General features: G+C 52.0%; 3 protein-coding genes across 5 annotated transcripts in view; 1 reads left to right on the top strand and 2 right to left on the bottom strand.

Moving 5' to 3' along the window:
- Positions 1-349: 349 nt before the first annotated feature.
- Positions 350-4,893, bottom strand: MYD88 (MYD88 innate immune signal transduction adaptor). 2 transcript variants are annotated; one of them, XM_003894670.5, is made up of 5 exons: positions 4,341-4,893; positions 3,365-3,499; positions 2,795-2,975; positions 2,515-2,606; positions 350-2,232 (listed from the first exon to the last, which is right to left on the bottom strand). In XM_003894670.5, the coding sequence occupies exons 1-5, from the start codon at positions 4,705-4,707 to the stop codon at positions 2,078-2,080; spliced, it is 930 nt and encodes a 309-aa protein (XP_003894719.1). In that variant the 5' UTR covers positions 4,708-4,893; the 3' UTR covers positions 350-2,077. The 2 variants fall into 2 exon arrangements, with proteins under 2 accessions (XP_003894719.1, XP_021790261.1); XM_021934569.2 differs by lacking the exon at positions 2,795-2,975.
- A 1,200-nt stretch (positions 4,894-6,093) lies between these two features.
- Positions 6,094-20,560, top strand: ACAA1 (acetyl-CoA acyltransferase 1). The gene is made up of 12 exons (XM_003894674.4): positions 6,094-6,467; positions 6,647-6,740; positions 9,267-9,324; positions 11,274-11,353; positions 11,640-11,682; positions 13,915-14,013; positions 15,437-15,517; positions 16,606-16,796; positions 16,960-17,139; positions 17,424-17,479; positions 17,595-17,740; positions 20,154-20,560. Exons 1-12 carry the CDS (start codon positions 6,207-6,209, stop codon positions 20,227-20,229), a joined length of 1,365 nt encoding a protein of 454 aa, XP_003894723.2. The 5' UTR covers positions 6,094-6,206; the 3' UTR covers positions 20,230-20,560.
- DLEC1 (DLEC1 cilia and flagella associated protein) overlaps positions 20,538-20,987 on the bottom strand; it is a 67,443-nt gene continuing 66,993 nt past the window's right edge. For both annotated transcript variants that reach the window (XM_031663473.1, XM_031663472.1), the window contains exon 37: positions 20,538-20,978. In XM_031663473.1, the coding sequence (XP_031519333.1) occupies positions 20,855-20,978 (124 nt within the window). In that variant the 3' untranslated portion in view covers positions 20,538-20,854. The remainder of the gene's footprint in view (positions 20,979-20,987) is intronic.

Below are 20,987 nucleotides of genomic sequence, written 5' to 3' on the forward strand. Positions count from 1 at the left end.
CAAAGAAGATTAATAGGAATAACAGTGCAGTGCTCAGTGGCTAGAGTTGGGGGGTCCTCCAGACGCTTTGGAGCATAGATTAGCCCCTACTCAAAGACTGGGCCAGGACCCAGGAGCATGGCACAACCCAGGAAAGATTGAACATGGCCGGAGGAGGGCAGTCTCCTGAGTGTCTTTAGCTGAGATCAGTATTCCTGGTTCTGCCTGCAGCCCTGCTGAGGACTGAACCTATGAGGAGGGGGCCCAGCTTTCAGGAAGCCCCTGCCAAATCCACTGGAACCCACCCAGTGGACCAGCTTCTCTTGCCCACATTACTGCTTCCAAACCTCTTCCGCTCAACACACAAAAGTTTCCAAGGTAGAATATTCTTTATTATGATAAACTCAGGATAAAGGATGTATTCCAGGATACAGAAGAATGGCAAATATAGGCTTTTCTCAGATATCTTTGAAATTATTATAATGCATACAAAATATGTAGAAGATGCTTCTTGAGATTGCTCTAAAATTCCCAATATTAAAGGGGGACAGGTGCATGGCAGCTAAACACCTCAACAAGATCATACATAGAGGGGCCTCCATTCCCTCCCAAGATCCTGAGAAAAGACACCTTGCTCCAGCCTGGCTGAAAGTGGAGCAAAGAGATGCATTTTCTATTGGATTTAGGGTCCTAAGGTCTGCCCTGGGGCACAGACACTTAAGACCATGACACCTTGTCCCCAAAGGACAGCTTGAGAGTAATGTACAAATCACTCTGGTAAGGAGAGAGGGAGAGAACAGCTGTGTCTGTAGTTCATTGTTGTGTGAGTTTACGCAGCTCTCCTCTCTCTGTGCTTCATTAGAGGTATAAATACCAGTTCACTGGGTCCTTTCCAGAGTTTGGTTTCAATGAGTAGGGACACAAGAGAAAAGGAATACAAGAGTGCCCAATTTTTGTTCAGGGACATGGTTAGGCTCCCTCAATGATGGGACTTTCCCACCTAGCTGTTCCTGGGAGCTGTACCTAGAGAAACGTTTGTATGCAGCTGCCTGTGTGTGTGAGAGTGCACGTCTGTACATATGTGTGTGTCTGTGTGTGAGTTTGTATGCGCCCATGTGCCCACAAGCTTTGGGGCAGGAGGCTCTTATATGGTCGCTGTTTGTAAACAAATAACTTTGTAAGGCAATCAAGGTACAAAGTTGGTGGCAAAGCTCTCAGAGGGTGGCCCAGGGAGGAAGGCTCCCTGCTCACATCATTACAGTGACTCATCTCCAGAACTCATACTTGATGAATATGCCAGAGGCCAGGATCCCTTCTCATGCCAGGTGGAGCTGAGAGCATGACCACAGGCATCCTGACAGGCGGAAATGAAAAGCAGCTCAAGCTGCTCAGGCAAGTCTCTTGGGGACTCATCACTGCTGAAGGTTGGGCAGAAGCTGGGAGGTGTCAAAGATGCAGATGAGAGGTGGACCCATTAAGAAATAAGGCTCAAGGTGGGATCTCCTTGTGCTGGGCCAACCTGCTTCCCCACCTGCCCTGTGGGGAAGTGGAATGGGAGGTGTGCAGAGAGGCACTGAAGCATCAGTAGGCATCATTGTGGAAGAAGCTGCCTCAGCAGTGTCGTGGTCACAGCAGTGGCCAACATGTAGTCCAGCAACAGCCAGCTCTCCCGCAACCAAGACTGCCCTCCCCCAGGAGACCCGGAGCTATGCTTCACCTTTCCCTACAGGGATTCAAACATAGCTACTCTCTGTTCTCCCCATCCTACTCCTCAAGTGAGGAAACTGAAGCTAAAGATGTATGAATGGCTCAGAGCAGAGCTGGCTCTGCTGGTCCTTCTCCTAGCCCCAGCTGGTCCTGTTCTATACTGTCCTGGCTGATAATCCAGCAAGTGGACATGCCACTCACAGCTACCGGTTCCATGCAGAACATGAAATGTGATGTCCAGCTGCTGCAGATGTGTCTGTGAAGTTGGCCTCTCCAGGAATTGAGAGGCAAGTAGAGCACAGATTCCTCCTAATAACCAAAGGAGGAGGCAGGGCAGAAGTACATGGACAGGCAGACAGATACATGCACACTCAGGGCCTCAGAACAGTCTTCAGGGCAGGGACAAGGCCTTGGCAAGGCGAGTCCAGAACCAAGATTTGGTGCAGGGGTTGGTGTAATCGCAGACAGTGATGAACCTCAGGATGCTGGGGAACTCTTTCTTCATCGCCTTGTACTTGATGGGGATCAGTCGCTTCTGATGGGCACCTGCAAGCCAAGGGGTGCCATGCTGGCATCAGGCCCTTGCCCCATGGTGGGACAAGCCCAGTCTTCAACACAGGGGTTAACAACAGCCATCCCCCATCTAAGCACCCTGGCACACATTCACTCACACAAAAAGGCACACACATGTACACATGCTCAGGTGTGCAGAGATCTTCAGCAGTTCTTTGGTACTGCATCCACAGCCCTTGGGGAGGGAAGGCTGACAATCCAGAGGCCCCACCTACACATTCCCTCATTATCTTGCCAGAGCAGGGTTGAGCTTACCTGGAGAGAGGCTGAGTGCAAATTTGGTCTGGAAGTCACATTCCTTGCTCTGCAGGTAATCATCAGAGACAACCACCACCATCCGGCGGCACCTAGGGAAGAGTGGGCAGGCTGCAGGTCCCGTGGCAACTTAGTCCAGCATATCCCCTGGGAATAGCTTCAGGAAGAGCCCACTGTGCCCAGGCTGGACAGTGCACAGCTAGGAGGAGATGCCCAGTATCTGGACCCCAGGGCAGGGCTTCATGCATCCACCCACCCACCCCACGGCCTTCTAGCCAACCTCTTTTCGATGAGTTCACTAGCAATGGACCAGACACAGGTGCCAGGCAGGACATCACGGTCAGACACACACAACTTCAGTCGATAGTTTGTCTGTTCCAGTTGCCGGATCATCTCCTGCACAAACTGGATGTCGCTGGGGCAATAGCAGATGAAGGCATCGAAACGCTCAGGCATATGCCCTGGGTGCACAGCACAAGGGTGGTGGTCAGAGCTCCATGGGAAGTCTTGGGAGGGGTCCAGCCAAGAGTCCCCTGCCTAGGCAACCCTGGGCCCTGTACCCTTCCCAAGATGATACTCCTCAGAGAAAGTGCCCTTCCTGGGAGAGGAAAGATGAATACCTCAGGGGCCAAGCTCTGGATTAACCACGAGATAGACACTGTTTCATGAGCATCTCACAGCAATCCAGATGTAAGACTATTATCTCCGTTTCTCAGGTGAGGAAACTGAGGCTCAGAAAGATTAAGTGACTTGCCCAAGGTCCCACTGCCCATCTGCTTCCAACACCCATGCTCTTAACGCCACAATGTCCTATTCCACCTGTCCCATGGGAACAGTATTGGACCCTTACCCAGGGGGTCGTCAAGTGTGGTGATGCCCGCCAGTTCTGCTGTCCGTGGGACACTGCTGTCTACAGCGGCCACCTGTAAAGGCTTCTCAGCCTCCTCCTGCTGCTGCTTCAAGATATACTTTTGGCAATCTTCCTCTGTGGGGAAGAGACAGGGTAAAGCAGGTTCCCTGGGAGTGCCCACCTCTTTACCCGCCGTCAGGATCCAGGAGCTGTCCCACCTCCTCTGGCTGGGTTGTTCTAGAGGGCTTCCCCAGCTCACTGGTGCCATGAGCAGTTCAACAGCTCTAAGAAGTTGAGCTCCCACTGGATCTCACTGACCCAAAGGGATGTCAGTGGTGTTCTGGCTTTCTGGAAGGCCATCAAAGTCAGGTTTGTATCTCTGTCCCTTCCTAGGGATCCTGAGAATGGTACCAAGGTAGGTCTGCTTCTTCTAGGATCTAGGGCAGATGTGAGCAAGGCGCTGGGCATGCCAGAAAGGCTCAGGAGATCCACTGGTTATGGTGCAGTGAGGGCAGTGATTCCAACCCAGAAGGTGTGCCTGTCTGTGGGCAGCTGTACCCAACGCCTATACATGTATATTATGTAAGTGCCACTGAGTAGAAAGAAGGGCTGCATTTCCCCAGGATCTGAGATTTCTAAGACAGTCCACTGTCAGTCGCCCCACCTGTCCTGTTGCTGTACTTGAAACAGCCCAGATGCCCCCACAGAAGCCTGATTCTGACTCCTGGTCCTACCTGAAAGCCTCTGCCTAAGCTGCTTTCTTTCCATCTCGCCTCTCCGGACCTTTCTCCAGTCCTTCTTAATAACCAGTCCTGGTTATTAAGAAGGAACGGGACCCGCATGGTTCTCCCTCTGCAGGCTTCTCTGGCCCCCGAGGCAGGAAATGGGGTCTCTCCATGGGAGACAGGATGCTGAGGCCGCGGAAAGTCAGCCTCCTCACCCCCCAGGTACGAGGCCAGGAAGGGGACGTCCTCACCAATGCTGGGTCCCAGCTCCAGCAGCACGTCGTCGCGGCCCAGCTTGGTAAGCAGCTCCAGCAGTCGGCCTACCGAGGCGCCAGGGCGTCCCTGCCAGGCTTCCAGCAGCCTGCCAGTGGGGTCGGCGTGCGTCTCCAGTTGCCGGATCTCCAAGTACTCAAAGTCCATCTCCTCCGCCAGCGCGGTCCAGTCGGCCGCCACCTGCGTCCGCACGTTCAAGAACAGAGATAGGCGGCGCCGCACTCGCATGTTGAGAGCAGCCAGGGGAAGGGAGGATGTGGAGGAGACCGGGGCCGCAGGCTCAGTGCCGGGACCTCCTGCAGCCATGGCGGGCTGTCCTGGAGCCTCGGCGCGGTCGGGTCGCATTGTCTGCCAGCGCTTCCTCTTTCTCCTACGACACCCGCCCCGCCCCGCCCCGCCGGCTTTCGCTTTCCGAGAAGCGCCGCCCTGCCCTACAATCCGGAGCCCCGCGCAAAAGTGCGGAGGCGGGGGCTCCCACCTCTACCCTTGAGGTCTGGAGGCGGGGGATGTGGGAGCGTAAGAAGTAGGAATATGCCTTTTGAGATCTGGAGAGGTCCACAGCACTGCCCTCGAGGGTCTGATGATGGTAGTAGTAGGTAGGCGGCGGAGTGAGAACGACCCTCCTTCAGAGGTTGTAGGAAACGGGCCTTGCTTTTTGGGATCTGGTGGAGCCACAGTTCTTCCACTGGGGAATCTGAAGGGTTCATACGGTCCTGCCCTAGAGGATGGCGAGGAGGGGACAAGTGGGAAGGCACCAGCTCTGCCCTCCACTGTCTCTGGGGAACACGCAATCCTGCCAGTAGGGGTAAGGGAAGACCCCTGCTGTGCTCCCCAGGTGGGAGTGGGAAAGGGACAGCTGTCTTCTGGAGCCTGAGGCATGCCGTGACCCTGCCATCAAAATGGTTGGGGACCACAAGGCACCCTGTCCTTTGGTGTCTGTGGGAAGCCCAGCGCTACTCTCCAGGGTCTCAAGTAAAGACATGGCCCTGCTATTGGGAGTCAAGGGGGCACGTGCCCTTGCTCTTTAGGTTTAGGGACACAGTCCTGACCTAGGGAGCCCTGGTTCATTCATTTACTCATTCAACAAGTACTTATTGATCATCTACTAAGTGTCAAGCCTGTCCAGGCTCTCTGCCTTGGTGGAGCCCCCAGCCTAGCACGGGAAATGGGCACTAATAAAATCATTCCAATTGGGTGTAAAACTGGTAAAAGTGTGAAACGTTCATTCTCCAGTTAGAGAGCTTGTCACACCCCGGCACCTCTGTAAAATCTGTTCTCCCGGCCAGTCCGGAAGCCCAAATTCCCTGTCTTCTCGAAAGAATGGGAAAGCCCACCCACGTTGGAGTAGGACTCGGGCGTCTCGGAAGTATTTAGGTCCCCCAGCTCGGGTACTGGGGCAGGAGGGATAGCAGAGCCGACTAGGAAGTGGGTAGAGGAATTAGAGCCCCGGCTTCCAACTCCATCTCGCAAGCGGAAAGCGGTCCTGGCGCTCCAGCCTTCCGTTTAGCTGCGGGCAGGAGATATGGGTTTGGGGGTCGGGTCTCGGGTTTGGCTACAAAAGGTGGAAAGGCTTCCGCTCTGCATTTCTGGGCGGGGATTCGTAAAGATCCACCTTTTGGTTGGCTGCGGTAGGCTAAGGTAGGCGGGGCATTGAGTGGAAAGCTCGGCTGGGCGGTGACTGTGGGCCCTCCTATAGAGGGTTCGGTAGGCGGTGGCGGGGAGGGGCGGGTTCCCAGGCCGACTCACCTTGTGGTTGGCTGCGGCGGGAGGTGGGCGGGACTTTTGGAGGGGCGCTCGTGTCCCTTCTCAGGGCTGTGGGCGGAGTTGAGGCCTTGGAGGCTGAGATGTGGTTCTGCGCGTGCGCGGACGGCTGTCTGTTAACTCCGGCGGTCAGTTCCGGGACTGGTGGCTGGTCTGTAGGGTTGAGCTGCGCAATGCAGAGGCTGCAGGTAGTGCTGGGCCACCTGACAGGCCGGCCGGATTCCGGCTGGATGCCGCAGGCTGCGCCTTGCCTGAGCGGCGCCCCGCAGGCCTCGGCCGCGGACGTGGTGGTGGTGCACGGGCGGCGCACGGCCATCTGCCGGGCAGGCCGCGGCGGCTTCAAGGTGAGGCCCGAGGGTCTGGGTGCCGAGTGTGGGAAGACGCCAGCGCGGGCTGGGGTCTGGTTCGTATGTTTGGTTACCCTGGACGCCGGAGGCAGCTCCGCATCCAGCTGTGGTCGCTTTGTCTCCCTGGGGTGAGCATGGGGCACTGGGGGTCACCGCGGCTGCTTTTCCTGCTGCAGGACACCACCCCCGACGAGCTTCTCTCGGCCGTCATGACCGCGGTTCTCAAGGACGTGAATCTGAGGCCGGAAGAGCTGGGGGACATCTGTGTCGGTGAGCGCACCACCCAGGCCCTGTGCTGGGCCCTCCCCGTTTTTCCGTTCGTCCAGAGCTCTCCGCACCTCCCTACCCCGAGTTTTCACTGGGGGAACCTCCATGGCCTTGACTTTTGAAGGGGGCCTGCCCCTCCACACCTGTGGGTATTTCTCGTCAGATGGGACGAGAGACTGAGAAAAGAAATAAGGCACATAGACAAAGTATAGAGAAATAACAGTGGGCCCAGGAGGCTGGGACAGTAGGCATGCGAGGACCTGCACCAGCACTGGTCTCCGAGTTCTCTCGGTATTTATTGATTACTATTTTCACTATCTCGGCAAGGGGAGTCCGGCAGTGTGGGGGAAAGGAAGAGAGATCAGACTGTTACTGTGTCTGTGTAGAAAAAGAAGACATAAGAAACTCCATTTTGATCTGTACTAAGAAAAATTCTGCTTTGAGATGCTGTTAATCTGTAGCCTTAGCCCCAACCCTGTCCTCACAGAAACGTGCTGTATTGACTTAAGGTTTAATGGATTTAGGGCTGTGCAGGATGTGCCTTGTTAATTTGTTTGCAGGCAGTATAAAAGTCATCGCCATTCTCCATTCTCTGTTAACCAGGTACACAATGCACTGCCGAAGGCCACAGGGACTTCTGCTCAAGAAAGACTGGGTATTGTCCAGGTTTCCCCCAACTGTGATAGTCTGAGATATGGCCTCGTGGGAAGGGAAAGACCTGACCGTCCCCCAGCCCAACACCCATAAAGGGTCTGTGCTGAGGAGGATTAGTGAAAGAGGAAGGCCTCTTTGCAGTTGAGATAATAGGAAAGCATCTGTCTCCTGCTTGTCCCTGGGAATGGAATGTCTCTGTGTAAAACCCAACCATACATTCTATTTACTGAGTTTGGAGAAAACCGCCTTATGGCTGGAGGTGAGACATGCTGGCGGCAATACTGCTCTTTACTGCACTGAGATGTTTGTGTAAAGTCAAACATAAATCTGGCCGACGTGCATATCCAGGCACAGCACCTTTCCTTAAACTTACTTATGACACAGAGTCCTTTGCTCATATGTTTTCCTGCTGACCCTCTCCCCACCATTACCCTGTAGTCCTGCCACATCCCCCTCATCAAGATAGTAGAGAGAGTGATCAATAAATACTGAGGGAACTCAGAGACCGGTGCCAGTGCAGGTCCTCAATTGCTGAGCATCGGTCCCCTGGGCCCACTTTTCTTCCTCTATACTTTGTCTCTGTGTCTTATTTTCTCAGTCGTCTCTGCCTTGGGAGAAATACCCACAGGTGTGGAGGGGCAGGACCTCTTAGGCAGGAGAACAGGGTGAACAGGGTGGTGGGGAGAAGGTCAGCAGGAAAACATGTGAGTAAAGGAATCTGCATCATAAATAAGTTCAAGGGAAGGTACTATGCCCGGATGTGCATAGTAGGCTAGATTTATGTTTCTCTTTACCCAAATATCTCAGTGTAGCAAAGAGTAACAGCAGTATTGCTGCCAGCATATTTCGCCTCCATCCACAGGGTGGTTTTCTCCTATTTCAGAATAGAACCAATAGTCGGCTTTACAGACATTCCGTTCCTAGGGACGTGCGGGAAACAGAGGCCTTCCTCTTTTACTAATCTTCCTCAGCACAGACCCTTTACGGGTGTCAGGCTGGGGAATGGTAAGGTCTTTTCCTTCCCACGGGATATGGCCACGAGGCAGTATCTCAGGCTGTCTCAGTGGGGGGAAATCTTAGACAATACCCAGACTTTCTTGGGCAGAGGTCCCTGCGGCTTTCCACAGTGCATCGTGTCCCTGGTTAATAGAGAATGGAGAATGGCTATGACTTTTACCAAGCATACTGTCTGCAAACACATTGTTAACAAGACATATCCTGCACAGTCCTAAATCCCTTAAACATTGATTCAGTACAGCACATGTTTCTGTGAGCACAGGGTTGGGGCTAAAGTTACAGATTAACAGCTTCTCAAAGCAGAAACAATGTTTCTTAGTACAGATCAACATGGAGTTTCTTATGTCTTCCTTTTCTACATAGACACAGTAAAAATCTGATCTTTCTTTTCCCCACAACCTTCAGTCTATCCCACCCCTCACCTTGAAATACTAAACATGATATGGCAAGAGTCTTATCCAGCGGATGCCACCCCTAGGTCAGCAATCACTGTTCCACCTCTCTGGGGTGACAACAGGGCTCAGAGGAGGATACCTGGGGAGATGTGCTTTTTCAGAAACTCCCATTTCACTTTTAAGGGCAGGCAACCTGCCCATCTGTGCTGATTTGGAAAAGCTGGGTGCGTGGGCAAGTGAGCGTGGGACGCTTAGCGACAGGAGCTGGTGGATGACCAGGACAAGCTGTTGTATGGCTGGCTCTCCCTGCCCCAAACCCTGATGTTCCAGAGCTGCAAGTGAGCCTGCCAAGGGCTAGTGTCCCAAAGAAAGATCTGGAATGCCTCATCTCTGGTTTTCACAGCTATACCTTAGTGCACAGAATACCACCACCTGGCGCTGAATGAAAGTTTATTGTCCACAGGAAATGTGCTGCAGCCTGGGGCCGGGGCAATCATGGCCCGAATCGCCCAGTTTCTGAGGTAAACTTTTCTAGTTCTAGCCATGGGTTGGCCATTTTGATGCTTTACTGGGTCCAGGCCCCAGGGAACTCAGTCTGCAGGTTGGGGACGATAAGGTTGGATACCAGAATGAGGCAACCAGAGTCCTTGACTCCCTGCTCTTGTGAACTCAACCTCTCCCCTACTTTAAAGTGCTGAGCCAGGATACACAAGGCCTTTGGGACTGGAGCAGAAGTTCTCTGTGGCTTGATTTTTAGCCAAAGCCAGGTTGTCACTTGCCTTTTGTAAGTGTGGATTCTGCCCTCATTTGTCAGGTGAGTAACCAAGTAAGCATGCTGAAAAGTGACTTTCAGCCTCTTTACTAGTTGAGCTAACTCCAGTCATATCCCACTAGCAGAGACTTTGGGATAGGGCAGAACCATGGGGAAGGGGGACACTCAGGAGGAGACCTGGTAAACTTTCCTTTAAGCGCCTGCAGGGGAAAGAGTGCTTAAATTATTTTCGTGTGTAGATTTAAGAACTGCTTAGCTTTGTACTTCTAGATGTATGGAGAAGAATAAATAGGAACATTAGCTAGTGAAGGAACAGGAAAACAAAAACCCTCTAGGAACTGGGAGAGGTTTAGACTGCCCAGCCTGTAGTTCAAGGACCCCTACAATCTGGCTCCAGACTTACCTTCCAGCCTCATCTCCTAGCTGCTTACTCACCTTGACTTTTCTTCGTTCAGCCACCTGTCGGCCTACTGTCTTCCCTGATATCGTCATTCTGTCTCCTTGAAGTGCTAGCCCTATCTCCTCTTTCTGCCCTAGACAGAAAGACAAACCCTGCCCAAACACAGTCTCACCATTTTGGCATGACTTATCCAGGCTCTCAGGCTGAAAATGAGAGCCCCTTCCTCTCCAGTAGTAGCTAGCCATGTACTTCCTTCTGATGTGGTTTGCCTCCTTGCCCTATTATTTCAGTCTCTGCTAGTTGATTCATTTTCTGTGTGTTGGTTGGGCATCCTCCAGGGCACAGTGTTATATGCATCTCAGCATCCCTCAGGTGATGCCTTGTGGTAAGTAGGTATTTAGTGAACACTTGGTGGATTGAGTGAAGGAATGGTAACTACCTGCTAGGGATTTAAGGGACCCTGGAGGGATCAAACAGGCTGCACAGGAAGCTATCCACCTGAGAGAGTCTCTGCAGAGCCTGGCCTGGGCACTAGTTGAGAGACTCTCGAATCTGGCCGTACACCAGAATCACCAGGATGCTTCCACTCCCTCAGGTTCCGAGTCTGTGGGTCTGAGGAGGTCTGGAAATTTCCCTAGGGCTTTTTACTGTTGGCCAAGGCAGGTTACATCAAGAGGGGAAGCCCTACTAGCTTCCAGGGCTAAGACCAGTGTGAGAGTCTTGGGGAACCTACCAGAGCAACGGATGTTAGAACACATGATTCCCATCAGAGTGCTTCATCTAGGTGGGATCAGGCTTTCAAGAGTCCATGGGAACATGCAGGGTTAGCTATATGATTACTGGTAAGGTTGAGGGTCCCTGTCCTCAGACTTTAGGCATTTCTTTGGCTCTGGTGCTCTGTCCTAGCAGCAGTGCCTTTTCTCTGTTCTTTGGGGGAAACAGAGATACATAGTTTTCATTTTTGAATCTTCAAAGGGAGAGAGAGAAGGATCCCTGTGGCCCAAACAGGCTTCCCTTGCCTTTGGGCTGTGCTTGGTCATTGATTGAAGATAGTCACAGGAATGGAAGGGAATGTGCTTGGTGGCCCTGGGGAGCAAGTGCCTGCAGAGAGGGGATCTGTCCAGTAGCTGCCCACCCCCATTCCATGGATCTGGCCTGGCATGGGGGCAGGGCTGCTGGGTTTGTTCCCCTGCCCTTTACATCCCTTGAGGGGGGGCAGTTAGAAGCATAGGACTGCTTTCCATGAGAGCCTGGCATGGAATTGGGGACTGATTCTACTCTCTCACCTTCTGTTTCAGTGACATCCCGGAGACTGTGCCTTTGTCCACTGTCAATAGACAGTGTTCGTCGGGGCTGCAGGCAGTGGCCAGCATAGCAGGTAAGTTATGACTGGGTGGGCACCTTGATCCTGGACCTGTGGGTTTGGGTCAGCAAAGTCGCTGTCTGCTGGGCAAGTAATAACGATTTCTGAGAGGACTCTAACCACAGAAAGAGTGCAGGAGCACCCCCTACCACTGCCCAAAGCCTTTTCTGAACATTCCTGGGTCTTCCATTTCTGAGGCTGGGGCTGAGTCCCATCTAGAGACCAGGTGGGGAAGAGGCTCCACTGCTTCCAGAACAGGTGGACTCTGGCAAAGGATGTTTATGAAATGCTTTTGTTGCAGGTGGCATCAGAAATGGGTCTTATGACATTGGCATGGCCTGTGGGTAAGAATTTTTTTCTGCCGGAGCTTATTAACCAACTTGTGACAATAAAACTAATTTTCATCTGAGTTCTCAGAGGCCGTGATTTCAGGATTCCCCCCATCCCCATTAGGCAGCTGGCCGGGAGTGGGTTCTCACAAATGCAGGTTAAGAGTAGCTACCAACTCTGGCTGCTCAGGAATCACTCATACCTCTCAGCACTAGCAGGGGAGGGGAATTGGCCTCTAAAAGCTTACTTTCTTGGAAGTATTTCAGGCTGGAAAAGGTGGGCAAGCATTTTGAGAAAATCCAGCATTTGGGTTTCCTTTTGGGGCCCTTGTTGATTCATGATGCTGCTGAGAGAGAAGTTGCAGTTTGGGTTCTCTAAAGCCAGGGACAGCTGCCTACTGTATAACTAGTTTGTTCATTTTACTAGGCTGTCTGTCCCTTTGTCTCCCCACACTGGTACCAATGTGGAAACTTCCAGCTGCCTATGGGCTGTGAGGGACAAAATGAGATCTGTGGTGGTTCGGTCACTGTCACCTCCACCTAGACTGTGGCTCCATCGTTGGCTGCAGCAAATGGAGCTGCAGAAGTTGTATTTGGCAGTGCCTCCAGGGAAGGGCAGGGCACTGGTGCCCAGGCTTGGGTAGGCATCTGGTGCTGGGAGGGCAGGGGAGTAAGGGCTTTGGCAGGCTGGGGGAAGTGAGCAGCCCCAGGGTTCTGAAATACCCCTGCTGCCTTTTGCATCCTCTTTAGAGTATTTTTTGAGAGAACACATTGCTGGCCCCTGTTGCAGGGCTGTGGCAGCTGGCACTGAGTTGTACTGACCTATGTCTATAGTTGTAAATAAAGCCAAAGACCACTCTACAAGGACTTTGGCTGGGCAAGGGCCATTGCCCTTTGATTTCTGTCATGTTCTTCTATTTTACTGGGTGAAAGGTGGTGTGGATAACTTGAGAAGGGCTGGAGCTTTTATGAGTTTCTTAGAGAGTATCTGATTCCCAAGCAGGTTAAGGACCACGGTACTAGGATATTAAGATCTGGGCCAGGCTTGACACCCACATCACAGCCTGACTGTTCTCCATAGGCTTTGATCAGCAAGTATGTAGCACAGGGCACTCTAGTTGGAAGTGGGCTCTGAGGTCAGACTACTTAAATGTGGATCCAGGCTGGGTGACCATGGACAAGTTATACAGTCTCTCTAGACCTCAGTCTCCTGATCTATAAAATGGGGATACCTAGCTCAGCTCTGTTGAAGTTGAGAAGAATAAATGGAGTAATACCAACAGCTTACACTGTAGAGTATTTGTCTGTCATGTGACTGACACTGAAGCACTCTAACATCTGAAAAGAATTCAGAATAGTGCTGGGCACATGAAAAGCACTCAGTCAAGGTTATCTGTTAGCATCCCTTGAGGCGTTAGGGTCCCCCATCGCCTCAAAACTCTTTTTTGACCACATTACGCTGCCGTCTCCTTCCTCTCAGCTCGTAGCACTTCCTTGTCTATGCAGGTCTGATCACCCTTTGAGCTCAGCTTTGTGGTTACTTTTATTTTTATTTTATTTATTTATTTTTGAGATGGAGTCTCGCTCTGTTGCCCAGGCTAGAGTGCAGTGGTGCAATCTCGGCTCACTGCAAGCTCCGCCTCCTGGGTTCACACCATTCTCCTGCCTCAGCTTCCTCCCCTGGCGCCCGCCACCACGCCCGGCTAATATTTTGTATTTTTAGAGAGGCGGGGTTTCACCGTGTTAGCCAGGATGGTCTCGATCTCCTGACCTCGTAATCCACTCGCCTCAGCCTCCCGAAGTGCTGGGATTACAGGCGTGAGCCACCACGGCCAGCCTGTGGTTACTTTCAAATTGTCTCTTCTCCCTTCTGAATTTGTGGGCCCTGAGGGCTGGTCCTGGCTTGTGGATGTGTTTCCTCCTCTGTGGCTGACACCAGAAGGCTTTTCTCTGGAATTGCCAGTTGGCTGATTTAGCAGTTGTATAGGGAACCATAGCCCTGCCCCCAGGAGTGTTTTGTGCAGTGCTCTGTCCTGGGGTGGGGGTCGAAATAGAGACAGGGCTCAGTAGCCATGTACTCACAGCTCGGCCTTGCTGGCCAGGTGCCCTGCCTGTGGCTCCCAGAGGCCCACTGGACTTCCTAGGGCTCCCTGGCTATTTCCTAGCACTTGCCAAGTGTTCAGCTATCTCTGGAGGAGTCCTGCTAGAGCCCAGTTCACCTTACCTTCTCCTTTTCCTCCTCCCCAGGGTGGAGTCCATGTCCCTGGCTGACAGAGGGAACCCTGGAAATATTACTTCACGCTTGATGGAGAAGGAGAAGGCCAGAGATTGCCTGATTCCTATGGGGTGAGTGCTCCCATAGCTCTGTGTGCTTGTGCCCTCTCAGCCTGGAGCAGGGGGCCAAGGAACTTTATCATCTCTGGGCTGGCGGTGCCAAGCCTTGGCCTCCTTCCTTTGGGCATGGTCTGCTCCGCAGGGACTTTGGGGATGAGACTTGATGTTGCCCTTGACTTCCATTTCCTGAAGCCCCCAGGTCCTCTCTGTGCCCCCGAGTTTCCAAACATCACCTACCTTGTCACTCCCACACTGAGGTGCTCAGTCATAGGAAGGACGATGGTAGCTCCACTCCAAAGCCTTGGGGGCCTAGAAAGTTGAGAAGGCAGTGGGAAGCTTGTGATGATTGAACATGCTGGTGGGGGGAATTGGGCCCTGTCAGGTGCAACATGAAAAGTATGTGGCATTTGGCCAGGTGCGGTGGCTCACACCTGTAATCCCAGCACTTTGGGAGGCCGAGGTGGGTGGATCACGAGGTCAGGAGATCGAGACCATCCTGGCTAACACAGTGAAACCCTGTCTCTACTGAAAATACAAAAAATTAGCCGGGCGTGGTGGCGGGCACCTGTAGTCCCAGCTACTCAGGAGGCTGAGGCAGGAGAATGGCGTGAACCTGGGAAGCAGAGGTTGCAGTGAGCTGAGATCGCGCCACTGTACTCCAGCCTGGGTGAGAGTGAGACTCCGTCTCAAAAAAAAAAAGAAAAAAGAAAAGTATGTGGCATTTGTATGGAACACCTTAGCTTCTCTGAGCCTCTGGGCCATCCCCAGGGTCTGTGGGTCAGGAGTCCTGGATCCACTAGATATGTGAGGAGACTAAGGCTTGGAGAGGGGCAGTGCCGTGGCTTCTTTCACATACTGTATCTTCAAGGGAAGCCGATAAAGCCAGAAGCCCAGGCTGGAAGGCCTAGCTGTGGCTCTAGGTTCTCAGGATAAGCATAGACACCAGCCAAGGTGACCAGGAAGCCTAGGTTTGGCCTTTCTGGAGGAGATTTGGGAGTCCTCTCTCCCTACATTGCAGCAGTTTTCCTTGAGGCATAGAAGAAGCTGGCCAGGAGTAGCCAGTTAGTGCCCTCACCCAAACCCTCCCCTGCTCCTTTTCTCCCCTGCGCTGAGGCAGCTCACCCAGGGAACAAACTCTTTTTTGCAACTGCCCCCATGCAGGCTGCCCTATCTCTTGGAGAAAGTCTCTTTGGTGTATGAGCTTCTCAGGATCTGGCCAGCATTGCTGACTTCCCTATCTGTGCCTTTATATCCACCCTCAGGGAAGGCTGTACCATATCCTGAGTCATCACTACTGTCTGTGGCATGGACTGCCCTTACATCCTCTCCTGCTTACAGCCTTGGGAATCCGGAGTTCTAAGCACAGCTCTACAGCCTGGTCCCTTCCTGTAGGCTGTCAGACCAATGCCCACACTATATGCTGTTTGTGTTCTAGGATAACCTCTGAGAATGTGGCTGAGCGGTTTGGCATTTCACGGGAGAAGCAGGATACCTTTGCCCTGGCTTCCCAGCAGAAGTGAGTACTGCTTGGGGAGGAATGTTTAAAGGGCTGGAGAGTGAGGTTTTGAGTCTATCCTAAGTGGTCTGAAGTGGCACCGTTTTGTAGTTACCGCTGGTCAGTGAGTGCTTTCCAGGCCTCGTGCCACCCAGGTTGGGGGTGGGAAGTGGGAAGTGTCAGGGCCACTGTGAGTTGGTAGTACTTCCAGGTTATATTACTGTCTGTTCACCCTGACTTTGCCCTAGCTAGGCCTCAGTTTCCCCCTCTGTTCTTTTCTGGCTGTGGTTTGCAGATTGGACATTGTGGGAGTCCAATCCTGGAGCGTGGGGCCAGGAATGTTAGGGACCCTGGCATCCTAGCTTCTGGACCATGCTGGGTCTGTGGCAGCATCCTAAGGCAAGAACTGGGGATGATATCAGAGAAACCCCAGGGGCTCAGGCAGGCTAAGATTGGCAAGTCCGGCCTGTCCAGAGAGAGGACAGCAAAAGCAGGGGTGGTATCTGGGCCAGCTTGGCTTGCCTGAGGCAGTGATTCTTAGCCACTTTGGGTCACATAACCGTTTGAAAATGTGTTGGAAGCCTTAGATTCCTTCCACTGGAATGTCCCTGGGCACTTAATATGCTGCACATGTTTGTATTCCTTTAAATACCTTGTGCTTTAAACTGCTTAAATAAAAAATACATGAGTAGTTTAGTATATGTCACTTTAAATAGGGGGAAACTGGGGAGTAGATGACATCGAACTGTTGAGTTTGAGCAGAAAAGTTGGCAGAACCCAGCACAAATATTTCTGGGGTTCCATCCTCAGTTTAGCAGAGAGAGCCAAGCAGGCTTAGTCCCTCTCGGATAAAGGGCTCTAAGTGGAGGCACCACCTCCAAACACCCTTGCCCCTTTTGAGGCTGGGATTGGCCACGATCTGGAGGTCTAGGGCTGATGGTGAAGTAGGCCCTGTAAGGCCTTGGCCGTGCCCTCAGAGCTCCCCCAAAGTCCAGCATGTCCCTGAATTTAGCAGCCTAAGCTTGCATCTACCCAGATGGATAGGGGTTGGGGGCAGGGAGGAAGATAACCCTAAGGGAGCTGAGCCTGGCTGTCCATGGTGCTGGCAGGGCAGCAAGAGCCCAGAGCAAGGGCTGTTTCCAAGCTGAGATTGTGCCTGTGACCACCACGGTCCATGATGACAAGGGCACCAAGAGGAGCATCACTGTGACCCAGGATGAGGGTATCCGCCCCAGCACCACCATGGAGGGCCTGGCCAAACTGAAGCCTGCCTTCAAGAAGGACGGTTCTACCACAGCTGGTGAGACTGGTCTGGGGTGCGGGTGTGAGAAAGGAGGCCATGGCCATGCTGGGTGCTGTACTCTGGGAACCTGGAATAGACCCCTCTGCAAAGTAGAAGTGGGAGGGCTGGGATCTCCTCAGCCCCACCCTGATGCCTTCTTACCCCAACAATTTGCCCCTAGGAAACTCTAGCCAAGTGAGTGATGGGGCAGCTGCCATCCTGCTGGCCCGGAGGTCCAAGGCAGAAGAGTTGGGCCTTCCCATCCTTGGGGTCCTGAGGTCCTATGCAGTGGTTGGGGTCCCACCTGACATCATGGGCATCGGACCTGCCTACGCCATCCCTATAGCTTTGCAAAAAGCAGGTAAGGTGGCTCCTTCACATTGTATCTGGGTCCCACCTGGATCCTGCAGCTGCCCTGCATGCTGTTGCCAGGGGCATGAGGGTGGTCCTGTGGGTGCTGCAGAGTGGAGGTGGGGCAGGCTAGTGTCCCATACTCCAAGCCCTTCCTGACCCCACAGCTGAGACTGGCTCACCCTTTTGGAAGAGACACATACCAGGCAGCCAGCCTGTAGGCCCGTGGATGGGGCAGGTCCCAGGGGAGGCAGACGGCCAGTGTGTCAGTTCAGGTCTCTACCTTGCCTGCAGGGCTGACAGTGAGTGACGTGGACATCTTTGAGATCAATGAGGCCTTTGCAAGCCAGGTGAGCCCTTGTTTCTCAATGTTGCCTTGGCCCTGGACAGCCGAGGTGGAGTGAGCAGGCAAGTGGTGCAGGGGAGGGGTAAGAAGGCTGTAGCTGATGATCTGCCTCCTTCCAGGCTGCCTACTGTGTGGAGAAGCTACGACTCCCCTCTGAGAAGGTGAACCCTCTGGGCGGTGCAGTGGCCTTAGGGCACCCATTGGGCTGCACTGGGGCACGACAGGTCATCACGCTGCTCAGCGAGCTGAAGCGCCGTGGGAAGAGGTAAGGCTTTGCTCCTGGCAGTGGGGTCATGGGGGGATACCCAAGCCAGGGCACCTGAGGGGCAGGGAATAGAGGTAGGTGGGCTTTGGATCATAATCTCGACAGACACAGTCCTGAGCGCCGTAATCCCAAATGTTGAAATCCCAAAAGATCAAAGTCCGTAAGGTCTTGGCTGGTCCAAAGGTAGTGAGTTATCTTGATTGTTCAGTTACAGATCAAACTCCTTATCCTACTCTTTACCTCCTTCTTACTTCTACACTTGACTAGTCAAGCAGAAAGATCCTTACTGTCTAAAATCCCAAAAAATCACAATCTGAAAAGATTAAAATCCTGAATGTTGAAATCCTAATGTTGAATTCATGTTATGAATTCTAGAGAAGGGATTAGTGCATTTTCCACCGTATGTAGAATACTGCATCATATTAGTTACACCATGTAACTAATTGTCTTATTTGGAAATTAAGTATGGTTTAAGGAGATGTGAATGGGTGCTAAGTTGACAAGGAATGGACTTAATTTTGGGAATACCTAGAAACCTGACAAAGTAATGTTTTGGGTGTGTCTGTGAGGGTGTTTGCAGAGGAGGTTAGAGTATGCATCTGAGTGGACCAGGTGGGGAAGATCCGCCCTCAGTGTTGGCAGGCACCATCTAATTGCCTAGGGCCCTGGAGAGAACAAATGCAGAAGGTGACCTGTCTCTCTCAGAGCTGGGACACACTTTCTGCCTTGGACATCAGAAATCCGATTCCATGAAAGTGCATTATCACATTGACTTTGTAAGCCTTGTGCATGTACATAAAAATGTTGAAACTTCCTCAGTAAATGAAGAAGTGTGCTGTTTGTGCACCTGCATTTGTGAAAGATAAAATTTCTCAAGATCTTGGTTCTTTGGGTGACTACTTATGCAGTGCTGACCCATCCCAGGTTGGTTTGTTTTTTGAGACAGGGTCTTACTCCGTTGCCCAGGCTGGAGTGGAGTGGCTCCATCTCAGGCTCACTGCAACCTCTGCTTCCCTGGCTCAAGCAATCCTCCCACCTCGGCCTCCTAAGTAGCTGAGACTATATGTGCGTGCCACCACACTCAGCTAATTTTCTGTATTTTTTGTAGAGACAGGGTTTTGCTATGTTGTCCAGGCTGATCTCGAACTCCGGGGCTCAAGTGATCCTCCCACCTTAGCTTCCAAAGTGCTGGGATTACAGGTGTGAGCCACAGTGCCTGGCTCCATCAGTTTTTGATCAGTCTCATCAAAAGACATAGGTTGTCCCTCATGGTATTCATATGACTGCAGTTATAAAGCTGGGTGCACACGATTACCAGCCATTTATACAGTTTGCTTTTTAACCTATTTATGAATACAGTTTGTCTGTTTATAATTGTTATACTCCTGTGACTATTGTTAGCATACCTGAGTGTTTATGTCTGTAAAAATTTGTAATTATTGCCTATTTTACTGTGTAAAGTAGCCTATGAAGTGTTCTGTTGTTTTTGTTTCTCAAATAAATCCACTTTTAAAAATGTATTTTTTTGTTTTTTGACATGGAGTCTCACTCTGTTGTCCAGGCTGGATTGCAGTGGTGTGATCTCGGCTCACTGCAACCTCTGCCTTTTGGGTTCAAGCAATTTTCCTGCCTCAGCCTCCTGAGTATCTGGGATTATAGGTGTCTGCCACCACACCCAGTTAAATTTTGTATTTTTAGTGGAGACAGGGTTTCACCATGTTGGCCAGGCTGGTCTTGAACTCCTGACCTCATGATCCACCTGCCTCAGCCTCCCAAAGTGTTGGGATTACAGGTTTGAGCCACTGCACCTGGCCTAAAAATGTAAATATTTTTTAAATCAATCTTTTAAAAAAGTTTTTTTCTAAAATGGGGTCTTGCTATATTGCCCAGGCTGGTCTTGAACTCCTAGGCACAAGTGATCCTCTTGCCTCAGCCTGCTGAATAGCTGGGACTACAAGTAGATGCCACCATGCCAGGCTTCCAAATTATTTTTTCCAGAATTATATTTTCTAGATTTTGGTCTTTTAGGATAGTGATTTTCAGGATTTTAGACCTTAGGGGTTTTTGTTCTTCCAGGATTTCAACATTTGGGATGATTGCGTTTGGGACTGTGTCTTTTGGGATTATGATCGGTCCCTGGGGAGGGGAACATGCACACAGAAACACCCTGAACTGAGGATGTAGGGGCATGATCCCTGTTTTCCCTGAGGGCCAGCCTTGAAAGGGATACTAGCCTGCAGTGGGCATCTGCCACCGTGTGTGTGCCCAAGTGGGAGGCCAGGGTACTGCTTGCCCACAGATCTGGTCTGATGGTTTTGCATCCTACTTGTCCATGAAGTCCTTCTGGCTCAGCCTGGTCTGGAGGTAACTTGGTGGGTGCCTTTGCCCAGCCAATTAAGTTTTGTTTTCACAGGGCATACGGAGTGGTGTCCATGTGCATCGGAACTGGAATGGGAGCCGCTGCTGTCTTTGAATACCCTGGGAACTGAGTGAGGTCCCAGGCTGGAGGCGCTACGCAGACAGTCCTGCTGCTGTAGCAGCAAGGCAGCAACACTACAGAAGCAAAACCACATGAGAAAACTCAGCACTGGTGGTGGTGGCAGTGGACAGATCAAGGCACTTCAACTCATTTGGAAAATGTGAACACTGATGACATGGTATAGGAGTGGGTAGGGTGTTGAGCCACGCATCAGACCCTCTTTAGCTGTGCAGACAAAAGCAGCCTGGGTCATCCAGGCCATAAGGCCATGGTTAATTCTTAGGGCAAGGCGAATTCATGGATGAGAAGTGCAATGGGCATAGTAAAACTGCATGAATTTATCTTAGTGGCTGTGGTTTTTTCCCAAGGCTAATTTTGCCATACTGGTCTTCGCTATGCAATGAGTAGTGATTCTCAATGCGGTGGTCTCTACTGTGGTGTAGCCTATCCTTTGTGTTAGCTCTGAGGACATATCATGAAGGCCTAGGCTGAGACCATTGTGGAAGGGGGTTCTTCCATTCCAGGAGCTGCCCAGAGGTCCCCAGGTCTGTGTCTTTGTGCTGAAGATCTGCTCCTAATCCCTGGGCAATGTTTATTCTCCAGCTGGGGCCTAGGGCTGAGGGCGGGGCGGAGCCTCAGGGCTGGTGAGGCAACATGTATCTCTCATCATAAGAGCCTTGGCCCCGGAGCCGCAGGGTGCAGGACTTCTCACCAAGCACACCTTCCACCACCATCGTGGACTCGTACAGCTCACTACTCCTGTGGGGA

The sequence above is a fragment of the Papio anubis genome, chromosome 2, assembly GCF_008728515.1.
Source record: "Papio anubis isolate 15944 chromosome 2, Panubis1.0, whole genome shotgun sequence".
Lineage (NCBI taxonomy): Eukaryota > Metazoa > Chordata > Mammalia > Primates > Cercopithecidae > Papio > Papio anubis.